The 12,411-nt window shown below is 39.2% G+C and overlaps 2 protein-coding genes across 2 annotated transcripts in view; one reads left to right on the forward strand and one right to left on the reverse strand.

The window, feature by feature from the left end:
* Positions 1 to 2,514, forward strand: part of LOC137640231 (N-alpha-acetyltransferase 30-like) — a 95,025-nt gene extending 92,511 nt beyond the window's left edge. The window contains exon 5 of the mRNA XM_068372799.1: positions 987 to 2,514. The gene's annotated coding sequence lies outside the window, so the exon portion shown is untranslated. The remainder of the gene's footprint in view (positions 1 to 986) is intronic.
* Positions 2,515 to 2,699: 185 nt separating this feature from the next.
* LOC137640232 (probable NADH dehydrogenase [ubiquinone] 1 alpha subcomplex subunit 12) overlaps positions 2,700 to 12,411 on the reverse strand; it is a 34,897-nt gene continuing 25,185 nt past the window's right edge. Inside the window, exon 4 of the mRNA XM_068372800.1 lies at positions 2,700 to 2,926. Coding sequence (XP_068228901.1) covers positions 2,801 to 2,926 — 126 coding nt within the window. The 3' untranslated portion in view covers positions 2,700 to 2,800. The remainder of the gene's footprint in view (positions 2,927 to 12,411) is intronic.

Below are 12,411 nucleotides of genomic sequence, written 5' to 3' on the forward strand. Positions count from 1 at the left end.
ATAAGCCAATGACTAGCAAGTAACTACCTATTACATAGGAAGGATTCATGCCATGACCAAGTAGTCTCCAATACCTTTGTCAGAAAGTCCCCGTCGTGTTACCTGTTCTTTGCAATATACTAATATATATTCAACAGTGAGAAAATCACAATGTAAACAGATTGGTGCTATTCCCCCTTGTTAAAAATAATCTGTGCATTAAGCTAGTGTAACCAGACCTATCGTTAGCCAAGATAATACGGTTTTTGTTCTACGTTTTGGGTGATGTACTGACAGACAATTGTCAATGCCTGATCTAATTTACTTATAATTTTTATTGCTGCCTTGCTGAGGACATAGTTTAGCATATTCACTGCAACCTGATGTGTAGAGAAATTAAAATAATCTCTCATTGTGTACATGGTTAAAGGAAAGTGCTGTACACAATGTATGGATGCTTAAGTCAAATTGTTTCACTTGCATTACATTAAAATAGCTTTAATTTTTTCATTGAGGTAGGACAGATCCCAAAGAGTGGTGCAAGATTGATATTTGGACCTGGTTAAACTACTCTCATTATTTTTTCAAACTACTGTATTAAGGATTTTATTTATTCTCACACGCAGTATCCCTTGCTCTCAAAAATATCTTAACATAATCAAAACATTTAATATGGAATATTTTTATGAAAGTGGAAAATGTTTTGTTTAACAGAAAGGAGACTGAAAAATAAAGTCAACTCAACTGTTGACGTTAACTATGTTCTTCATATGCTTATCAACATTCTTTCTGGAAGGTCTTTACTATTGCACTTACGTTATACAGTATCATGCTATTACTCATCTTTAAATCCCTCTCCAAATTAGACAGTGTAAATACTGCACTGCACTGTACTGTTCTGCTATCACTCCTTCCCACCACTAAGCTTGATTATTGTGTATTTTTTTATGTTTATTGCAAAATTCTCAAGTGATTTGAGTTATGTTAAAAACTTTTTACTTTTACAGTGTCTCCCCATCCAAATGCACAAGATTGAAAGGAATTTTGGGCTTCGATGTCTTAGCAAACCCAGATGTGGAATACTGTCAGTTACCCTTCTGCTTCATAAAGATTTGCTACCGTAGTGATGTGATTAATTGGCTTTACAGAGGAAAATGAAGTGCTCTAGAAAGGAGCTAGAGTCGAAACAAGTGAATTTTCATATGGTTATACGCTTTAGCTGAGAGTGGAGTTTTGAGAATTCTTTTTATTTTTCGAGTGTAAGTTTTGTATCGTTGTTGATATCTTTCATAGACCTTGGATACTCTTTTTATCTGTACAACTATAACAAAGTGAATTTTGAAAGACATGTTTAAACATTTTTTTTTAATCTTTTGTTAGGAAGTAACAGTATTCTAATTCATTTCAACATCTGATGCCGTTTAGAGGCAGAAAAATAAATTATAGTATCATGTAGACCATGAATCAGGGACTCTTCCTAAACTGCGTTCCCTACACTAATATATATACAGTTCGTATATGTATATATAATATATATATTTTACAGAATGGAACTTTGTAAATAAATGGCTAATTATTTTGTCTGTATATCGAAAAAATAAAAAAAATTAAATTGTAGCCTTAAAGTGGAGGAATAAAAATGTACTTATGTAGATTTGTTTTGAGGAAGCCTACTGTATTCCTTAAGAGTGTGAACTGAGGAAGTTGAAAATATAGAAGACTAAAGATGTAATGTTTATCAGATAAGAGTCTTGCGGTGTTACCTAGTCAGTGGTTATGATTTAATCAAAGAACCATAGTAATGCATAATAATGATCCCAGATACCATGCTTTGTTGTGGTTCTTTTGAACTTGTGCGAATTCTACAAGGTATTTTGTTGATTACCTTTGTCATACTTGAAAATAATTTAATGGTAACCAAATTATTTATATACCTCATTTGTGGATTAGCAGTATCAATGCAGAAAAAAATTCCTTTGACATATAGGATATCACCGGTGGCATTCCCCTTTCAGGGGTGGAATACCCTTTTAAATCTGTTTTGAAAAAATTTGTATGATTTTTAAACTTAGATATCAGATGATTTTTATCATTTTTTCTTATTACAGCTTTATATTTTCACTTTTTACACCAGGCATAAGTAATATGTCCACATTGTGCCTAACATTAAAAAAAAATTCACTTGTTCAGAGCGCTCTTATTTAGGAAGATTATTTTTCACAAGAGGTTTGTCCAAACTGTTTATACCGAAACGTTTTTCCTAAAATCCAGCGTTTTCTTTTGTAAAAATTACCCTGACTACTCCATTTGTATTTGCCTTTATAATTAAGTCAGTGTTTATATTTTGCTGTTACCAGCATTTGTATGATTAGAGTAGCTGTTTTGTTGTGATGAGCTTTCTCTTGACTTTCCTTGTTTTTGCCTGTCATGGCAATGGTATGACCTCCTCTGTTACGCTAGTAACCATAAACTATATGATACATGTGTATAGTGTTAATTCATTAACAGAAAAGCAAAATAAAGTTTTTTAACATACAGGTATTTCACTTTACTTCATCCTTATTTGTTCTGTGAAGTTTGGAATATGATCAGTCTTAGTTTTAGTAAAATTCTTGCGCCGATATTTCATCAATGCATGTCCATACTTCTTTAAATTATCATCCTAGTATTACTTTGTGCCAATACCATATCTTTGGAAAAAATCTGTATGAAATAAAACATTTGTATACAAAGAACTACTGTAATATATTAGAATAGTACATTCATATTTACAATGTCAAATTTTTACTGTTATAGCCAAGAAATACAGTAGACAGAAACATTAATGTTTAGGAGGAACCCAAGCTTCAATTTTTGGTTTGGTAGTAGTGTATGGAGTGTAGGCATCTGATGTACCAGTTACATTATCCTGGTGAGGAATAACCCAAGGATATCTTTTCACAGGGACCTGAGGGAGAAAAATATATTACTCAATTTACATAAAAAACCATAAAGAATAAACAAATATAAAACAATACAATAATAAACTGCATGAATGAAGTAAGGAAAGCTTTGAGAAATACAAAATTTTAAAGTGTCCCCTATGTAAAACATTTTATTCAGCCTAATACTTCTAAAAGCATAATTAAACTATATTTTCCTGCCTCTGGTGTAGAACTATAAAATAAAAAATTGCTTATGACATGTGTAAAAAGTTTTTATTTTTTTTTTTATCAAGATTTATGGTTTTGGGTTATATAGCCCAGAGCTGGGGCCTATGATGCCATTCAGTACACAAATGCTACTAGGAAAGCCCTAATTACACCATTTAATAAAAGTTAGATGATGCTGGACAGCAGGATGGAAGAAAGAAAGCAAGAACAGAGAAAATAAGAGAGATATAAAGAAACTACAGCTAGGGACCAAGTAAGTGGACCCCCTACATGGTATTATTTTGGTGAATCTTGCATGCAGGCCTCACTGCAATATCAATGAAAAATGAGCTTTGCTGCCTTAAATTTACGAATTGCTGCTTAGTTAGTAAAGTAGTTTAGCCCTATTTGACTAGAAAGGTCAAAGATCCCAAACAAAAAAAATATATTCTATCAACTTTCAGATATTGCCACCAGAAATTTAGGTTTTCTTAGATGCTTTTCTATATCTAGTTAATGAATACGTATTCTCACGAATGAATACAATAAAACCTTAACTACTAATTTAACTATACGCTATTGAACTTTGGTACCATTATAAAAAAATACATGCTGGTAAATCGCTTAACCTTAGTTAATAAGCTGGAAACACCAGGTTAAATTTTCAAAATGTTTGACAATGCAACCAACCAAATGAGTTAGAAATGACACCCTAAGGTCAAGACAGTATGTTATTAGTGAGGTCTCCCACAATTGGCTTCATCTCATAAGTGCAATACTTTTCTTTATTTTTTCAACTGCTAGCTTGTTCACCACTAAGTAGAGTAGATGCTTGATGAAGGCACATTTTAAATGTCTTCTCTTTGCAGTGTCAAGATATCCACAATTTGCTTTGCATTGCTCAGTCTTTTGTTGCAGCTTCTCTAGTGAGTTGTGTGGGATAGCATTATTCGTACAGACAAAGCAAAGCAACCATATAGTCATGAAATGTATGCTATACTAACTGTATCATGCCTCCTATATATGTTTTAAGTACAGCAATTGTTGGACAAAGGGGCTCATAACATGTTAACATTCGTTGAGAAGGTTGATTTAAGAGGAGAGAGGCAATACTGTATTTTCGCTCATTGCTAACCCACTTAAGTCAGTTTAATGATGTTTGATAAGGCTCTAGTGAAGACAGAGAGGCCATTAAACTTGTGGACAGAAGATCTCGAACTACAAAAAGTTCACGATCGCTAACCAAATTCAAAGGGATCTGTGTCAGCTATGTTTCCTAACAGAGCGAGATGGTAGTATGAATACTATCCCTATCAGCTTACCATACGAGGCTGAAGATCAATCCGGGTAAGGAGCTTCACCTGCAAATGATGAAAGAGCTGTGGCTACCACACCAGCCTCAAGCTTCGCTAACCCCACAGACAATGTTTGGTGGACGAGTTCCATGCGGTACAAAGTGGTGCACAAGGTTAAAGAACAATCCTCTCACATCATTACAGGAGAGTTCCCTACCTTTCACCCTTCTTTTCTTTCCAAAGGTACTTCAATACCCGCGAAAGTGGAAATACTAACGCTTGGTACCAGTTCCCCACATTAGTGTGCTGTGGACTGAGCCGAATGGGTCAGTGACTGGTCCGCAATCTAGGTTTCCAACCACTCCTACTTGCCTGAGCAGGGCATCATAAGGTCTTTCCTTCAAGACTCTCTTCTCTGCTTCAGCAAGGGAATGGATGAAGAAGCTTCTCGGTAATTGTGGATCCCTGTTCTTCAAGGGATGGGTCCAACCTTTGAGCAGTCTTGCCTATCCTGGAATTTAGTCAGAGGAGGGATAGTCCTCATTTGCAGGAAACTGGTGTACAAGCCTCCTGCTAACCTAAGAAGGGTATCCTTGGTATATTTTCCTCAAGACTGTCTCTCTTCTCTATATTGACAAAGTATTTTTGAGTTTTCAGGCTTTTCATCATGACATAACTTTTGAAAGTTTGGGATTTTTTTTTATCTTTGCTGCCACACAGACCATATTACAAGAATCCAGTATTAGCCATAACAGTTAGTCAGACATCTGAAGTTAGCGAGTTACACGACAGAGCACCTTACTTGCAGACTTGCCAAGCATTTCTCTTGAAGAGGCTGGTTTAACATTGTCAACGTCATCTCCCTTTAAGAGAGGTTTTCCATGCCCTCTTCCAGGCCATGGCCCTAATAGCTTCTACATCCCAATGATTAGCTGTTAGGAGATTTTTGGAGTAATCATCCAAACTCATATTTAGAACCAGTCTGGTTCTAGGGGACTTCCTCCCAACAGAGCGAGTATGCATATTTTAAGTACGAAAGGTTTGTAAATGCATAGGAAAAAATAAATTTGTTTATAATGTAATTATTCCTGCAAAAATGCAAACCATCGTCCTTTACTATAGGAGAGATGGATAACAGCGAAGGCTGGAATATGAAAGTTAAAACATTTAACAAGATGTAACCAACCAGCAAGGTAGTTACCTGCCAGTAAAGGGGAGGTAACCTCTATTGCTCACTGTAACCTCACTTGGATTTCAGCTGTCAGAGAGTGAACTTGTCTCTCTCTGCCTGGAATACATTGGCAGTTTCTGCTTTTAAAAAGTCACCTTTAACTTTAATTTTCTTTTTCTCTTTCCAGCATTGCTTGTTTGGGCGTTTGCAAAAGGGATTCTTCACCTTCGGGGTCATTCTCAAAGTCTAGAAGTCGCAGCTTGCCTTTACTTCCCTTGGAACTCACCCTTCAAACTCTTCCCTAGCAACTTCCTCCTATCAAGAGTGATGGTCCTTTAACTCTAGGACAGGCCCAGGGGCAGGGAGACCCCACTAAGTCCCCTAGTGAAATGATAGTGCCTCCTCTGGGAGATTTACTTTCTTACTTTCAGAGAGCTGACACCTTCATTTCTTGTGACCTTCCCTAGCCATCAGTAGTTCCCCTTCGTAGAAGAGGCTTCAACGGTTCCTTGCGGAGAAACACCGCCCTCAGGTCATCGCCCCGGTTATGTTGTCTCCTCAGCACGCTTCCTCTACAGTTGCAAGTGCCTGAGCAGGACATGTCTTGCTGGATTATCTCATCTGTTGGTGCTCTTCCTCTGTGGAACCTTGCAGCTCTTTGGAGCTTTTCCTCAGCTTCGCCATTACCTCTCCTCTCCAGAGGGAGATCTTAGACTGTCCTCCCCGTAGGCGGCATAAACTTTTGCCAGCTAACCCTCGTCTCCTAGACTTTCGGTTACTAGACCTTCTTGTGCTGCTAATTCTTTGCATGCTTCAGGTCTTCCTCTGGGGAATCTTTACCCTATAGACTAGCTTTTACTGTGCAGTATCATTTGAAATCAAAATTACTAAATAAAAGCAATTTAATATCATGCTTTTCTAAACATGCCACTTAAAACAGAAACAACGGTTTTATTACGTTTCATAGTCAATCATAACGAACAAACGAATGCATTTACACATCTGTGTATAGATTAGCTTTTGCAGCAACAGATATGTTATCAAGTACTGATTATATAATAATTTTGTTATTACATGTACTAATATTGCTTTACTTACTTTTTCCTTAGAACTTCAAATAAATGAAATTGTTGCGACGACTATTTGGTACCCTTGACAGTGAGATATTTGCTGATCGAATGCTCCACTTACAGTACCGAAAGAAATAGATCTGTTTGAAGCTAGAGTTGAGGATGGCAGGTTCATCCTAGCCAAAATTCTCGGACATGATGTGTCGTACCATACTAGTGGTATTTTTAAATTTATTTCAGAAGCAGGTCTTTTGAAAACTATTTAACTGTTATAAGGATGTTCTTGATTTTATTGTTTTAAACTAATTTACCATTTATTTATTCATTTCTTCATTTATAACAAATAACATTGACATCAATGACCTTAGATGTCAGGATGCTAGATAACTGATAATCAATCAATCAAATTAAGGCAATTTTATGTTTTTTTATAAAATCACTGTCAAAAACAGAAACCATTCGTTTGTTTACGTTTCATTGCCAATCATAACGAACAAACAAACGTATTTACACATACGTGTTAAGTAATGTTATTACAAATATTTTACTTATTATTGTATCTACAAAATTTCCAACATACGTCACAAAACAGGAAAATCATTTTGTTTGCATTCAGTCAACAATAATAAACTACCACTAATGACAGTACGATAAAAACTGTTACGAAAGATAATATTGTACGTTACATTTCTAAAATAATTTTACTAACTTCAATTACAATCAGTTCAATTTCGTATCATTTTGTACCCACATCAATTATGGAACCACCAGCAAAAACAAAGAAACTTGATTATGCTAATCTAAATGTTATTACTACTGTCATTAGCACTACCATTAAAATTATTGAAAGGTTACAGAAAGAGAAAGATAAAGGTGCTGAGAACGTAACCTCAACTCGATGTTTACATTTTATCAACTAGACTCGCACAGACAAAAGTTGATTTTATTGTTATGGAATTTTTTCTCAAATAAGTTATTTATTATGAAATTATGTCAAAATGTAAAGTAAATATAATTTGGTTACATTTATTATCAGTTACCATACCTAAGCCTCCTCTAGCCTACAAATACTTGAAAAGATAATAGATTTAATATGCTTTGTGACTGTGAGTGACTCAGACTTTGAACAGCTTTGCAGATACAGAAAATTTATGTTTGAGAACTATCGACCACATAAAAGGGGAATCGCTCAATTCGAACATGCATATTTCTGGACCCTACTATATGTGAATCTTGAATAGTGTAGGCATAAATGCTTATTGTACATAGCTATCAAAGACACTAAGGTTTCTCGATAAGGAAACATATCTATCTTGAATTTTGAGTGATATCAGTCCATAAGCAGTGGAATAAACCACCTATTCTAGACCCCTAACTGCCTCATACTAATTCAGAGTCTAGAAAGGAGATTTACCAGCTCAAGAGCATTCAGGTAAGCCCATCAATCACCTTGAAAGCTCTCCAATTACCTTGACAGAATGGTTGCTTTAAGCATGTCTTTCAGGTCAAGAGGAGCGTGAGCCCCAAAGGAGCACAAACTTGGTCTGTGTAAGTGTTGAGAGATTGCTTACTCCAAGCAACTCTCAGGTGAGAAGAATCCTTTCACCATTAGCACATACTGAGACAGCTTGCCAAAATCCCCAAGGAGCTCTGAAGAGTTGGAGCCTCTAGCGTTGGAACATGTAAGCACTTCTGAGACACCTGGGCAGATAGACTACCAGGTTAGGACAACAGCTTGTGCTTGCAACTGCCTCCGCAAAAAAATCCTGAAGTCTGCGAGAGCAAAGGAAAATCCTGGTTAAAGCATATCTCTCATGTGAAAGGCTAGCTTCCACCTGAATGCATGCTGAGGGCACTGAGAGCACCTTTTGAAGCAAACCTCTCAATTGATCGGATTGCAAAGCAACTGATTTCCAATGAGGCAGAAAATGTTGAATCAACCGCATTCACTAAGACGCTAAGTTTACCAGAAAGCCCTGAAGGTTTAGCATATAAGACACGGACGGAAACAGACTTTCAACGTAGAGGAGACTGATCCTAAGACTTCATAGAAGTCTTAACTACAAAGAGTCATGGATGAGCTTTCACCCTTGGCCAACCCAAGGAGTTAAAGAAAACATGACAGCATTAATCAAGTTCCCAACTCGAGGACAAGATGCCTGAGACGCTGTAGCAGAGACAAAGAATAAAGCTGGAATTTGCCCAGTTTCCAGCGAACAGGGACAGAAGTCTGTCTCCAATGACTGCTGAAATGAAAGTGGAGTTGTAGTAAGTGAGCAGTGGGTGGGGCAGTGCTTCTCTTCTACTGACTGGTTAAAAGTTTTGACAGCAGTGTTCCGCTTCACTAAAGTCATACTCCTATGTAATGAACGAGGGTATCTATTTGTGTAAGACCAAAATTCGAAGCAGAGGTTGTGTCTTAATGGGAGGCAAGGAGCTATGCTCAGTAAATGGATCTATCGCCAGTTTAGCCATGAACTGATGAAACATGACAAATTCGTAGATAATTTGTATTTTCCTAACGATACAAACCATTGCTATTTATTAAGGGGTATTACTTTCTGAGAAGCTGAAATGACAAGCCATTAAAATTTAGCAAGGGTTAACTACCCATACTGCTAGTTAGCGGGCAGGGGGGGGGTGCTAGCTTGCTACCGCTCTCGCTCACACACCAGTGATTTAGCTCACTTTGCTTGGAGGTAGGTCTTCAAAAGGGGATAGGGCTGGCGGGCAAGTTTGTATAAATAGCTAAGGTTTGTATCGTTAGGGAAAACAAAAATTATCTACGAATTTGTCATTTGTTCTGTAACTGGAATACCAACCTACGCTATTTATTTAAGGGTGACTCACCCATTAGGAAAGGTGGACGTACCTACCAATCTGGCTTTTGGCTTTACCCGGGGGTTTCTTATCAGAGTATGTTAGTACTCAAAATAAGGAGTCCCTGCACCTCGCTAAAACCTTGCTACGCAAAGTCAGCAGCCTACGCAAGCTGTGTGTTGAGATATTTAGAAGTGTGACTGTCTAGGTAAAGTTATTCCGAGTTTTTTTGTAGGAAAAACTTTTGTAACCAGGACTTTCCCAATACCACCTCACCAGGGTATGGGGACGCAACAGTATTAGCTTAATACTAGGTACACAAGGGAGCATGGTTTATCTTCAGTGGTTTGGGGTCAGCTTATGCAGAGAACCCAGGATGTTGCTTTCCCCAAGAGAGGGGATGATGAAGAAAAGAATAAGAGCCAGTCAAATCTTTTCATTCACACAGACTAAAACCGGGTAACAGTGCCCTCAACCTTCTGCTACTTGTCAAATAAGGAGCTTGAGGTATACAACCAGCTATTGTGCAGCCAACACGGGATCGATAGAGATCGTATCTAGTTCCTGTGGGTCATGTCTTGCAGGAAAAAGGTTGTGAAAGTCACCTGGAGCATTCACACCCTTGCTTGTAAAACCTGCGTCACAGAGTAATCTGCTTAGAAGGGCCAGGGGCATAGCTATGCCCCTAACATCGTAAGTCGACGTGTTGGATGAGGATCTGGATTCAGAGCGTAATTGATAACTCTGTGAATCCAGCAGAGACGATGTTTTGGTGATCCTCCTCTTGTCTCTCCCAGTGCTGATGTCAAGAGAAGGGACCCGGGTGGGCTGTTGCCGTTTTCTTGAGGTAGAACCTCAAACCTTACCCCGGGTACAGTCACAGATGATCTGGATCGTCAGTTACTGAGTGGAGACTTGTTGTCTAGGATCCGTCACCTCTGGAGACTGTGTCTAGCAACATACTCGGGGACGAAACTGAACGTTGCCTTTCACCCTTCTCATTAATGGGCAATGTCGAAAGAGAGACCACAAAGTTCCTTGACTCATTTGGCCACCGTCAAAGTGTGTAGGAACACTGTCTTCTAAACCAGGAGAAAATTTGTTTCCTGGTGAAGTGGAACGTAAGGTCTCAATTCCAACTGGGAAAAGGCAAGATGTAAGTCTGCATGGGTTAGGAAAGGTCTAGCGATGAGAGGATGTCCCTTCCTTTTAGTTTGAAGGCGAGGCTCAAGGTTGAGCGCTCGTCTTTACCTGCTGAAACTGAAAAAGGGGTCTTTTCCTCCTGCATATACTCGAGGCTTCCGCTATTGCTGGAATAGAGGTATCGAGTGGAGAAATAAGCTTTCCCATGACACCAACCACAGAAGACATTATACTTTGCCTGGTAGACTGATGCTGAGGAATTCCTCAGATATCTAGACAACCTCTTCGCAACTTATTGCGAAAAAACCTCTGTGAGAGAGGAGGCACTGGGTAGTCACCAGGTGTACAATCACAGTGAAGCTATAGCTTGTGGTAAATGTCGAAGTGTGGTTGTCTGTGACGTGGAGAGGGTTCTCTTGGAGGCTCTATCAGGAGCTGCAGAGGGTTTGGAAACCGTTCTGTGTAATGCCATAGCGGAGCTAGAAGAGCCCTTGAGAGGCTGACCGATGTTCTAGCCTTGTTGAGTACCCTTCTCTTCAGACAAAGATAGGGACGAGATGTAAACGTCGTTGTTGTACCCACCATTGTCGGCATGCTTCTTGCCAGAGAGCCTTGGGGTCTAGCACTGGGGAGCAGCGGATGCCTGAGGTTCAGGGCATTGCGAACACATCCATAGTTGGAGAACCCCGTAAAGTCGGGACTTTGTCAGCTAAAGGTGATCCAAAGATAATTCGGTACACTTTATCTGAAATGTTGTGCACAGATTATTGGCGAGCACATTCCTCTAGTCTGGAATGAAGCGGGCTGATAGTGGTACCGAGCGGACTTTGGCCCATCTTAGTATTTATACTCTTAGATGGGAAGAGGCTGCAAGCAAGTTACTTCTTGCCTGTTGATGCGAACCCCTATATGGTGTTGTAGCTCATCACACCACTGAGTGGTCTGTTAGGAGTGGCCTGTTAGGAACTGATGAGGCTGTTGAAGGACCAGAAAGTTGGCCTTCATCTCTTCAGAGATTTAAATGAAGGCACTTTCAGACTCTGTCCAGAGGCCTAAAGTCGTGTGGTACAGCACTATGGTCCCTCCTCCCTTCTTTTGATGTGTCTAAGCGCAGCATCAAGTCCGAGGGGTCGGTAAGGATGCGAAGGTTATACCACTCTGTAGATTCTCGACTGACACCCATCCCTTGAATTTCGTCCAAACTTCTGGTCCCATGGGGATCAGAATGTCCGTGGAATCGAAGGCCTGATTCCAATCGGACTTAAGTCGACACTGGAGAGAACGAATATTGAGGCAGCCGTTGGAGGCTAGACAGGCCAGAGATGATAGGTGTCCGAGGAAAAAATAGTCACTCTGGGCTGGGAGTTCTTGTTTTAAGAACGGGTCTTGTGACTTTTCTACGCCTGTCTTTAATGAGGTTTTGTGGAGAGTGGTGTCTTAGAATCATTCCCAGATATACCAGTCTTCTGAGAGGGAAGTATGAAAACTTCCAAAGGTTTACCATGATCGCCCAATCTTGATAAAAAGCCTTCAGAAGTTCCAGTGCTAACGCAAAGTTGCCCCCAAGTCTGGTGAGGTCAGTCAGTCGTCCAGAAACGGAGGAGACGGAAGTCGATCCTGTGAGCCCAGGATGGGTACTGCGGATAGACCGCAGCACAGTGACCTGAACTGGTGTTTCTTGTTTGGCTAGACTGATTCTTCAATCCTTCCTAGATAATGGATGGTTTGGGCCTGGAAGTATGAGTCCTTTAGATCCAGCATGCAAATGAAGACCTGTGGTCTTAGCCTTGTCCAAACTCCAC

This window comes from Palaemon carinicauda, chromosome 4 (assembly GCF_036898095.1).
Source record: "Palaemon carinicauda isolate YSFRI2023 chromosome 4, ASM3689809v2, whole genome shotgun sequence".
NCBI lineage: Eukaryota > Metazoa > Arthropoda > Malacostraca > Decapoda > Palaemonidae > Palaemon > Palaemon carinicauda.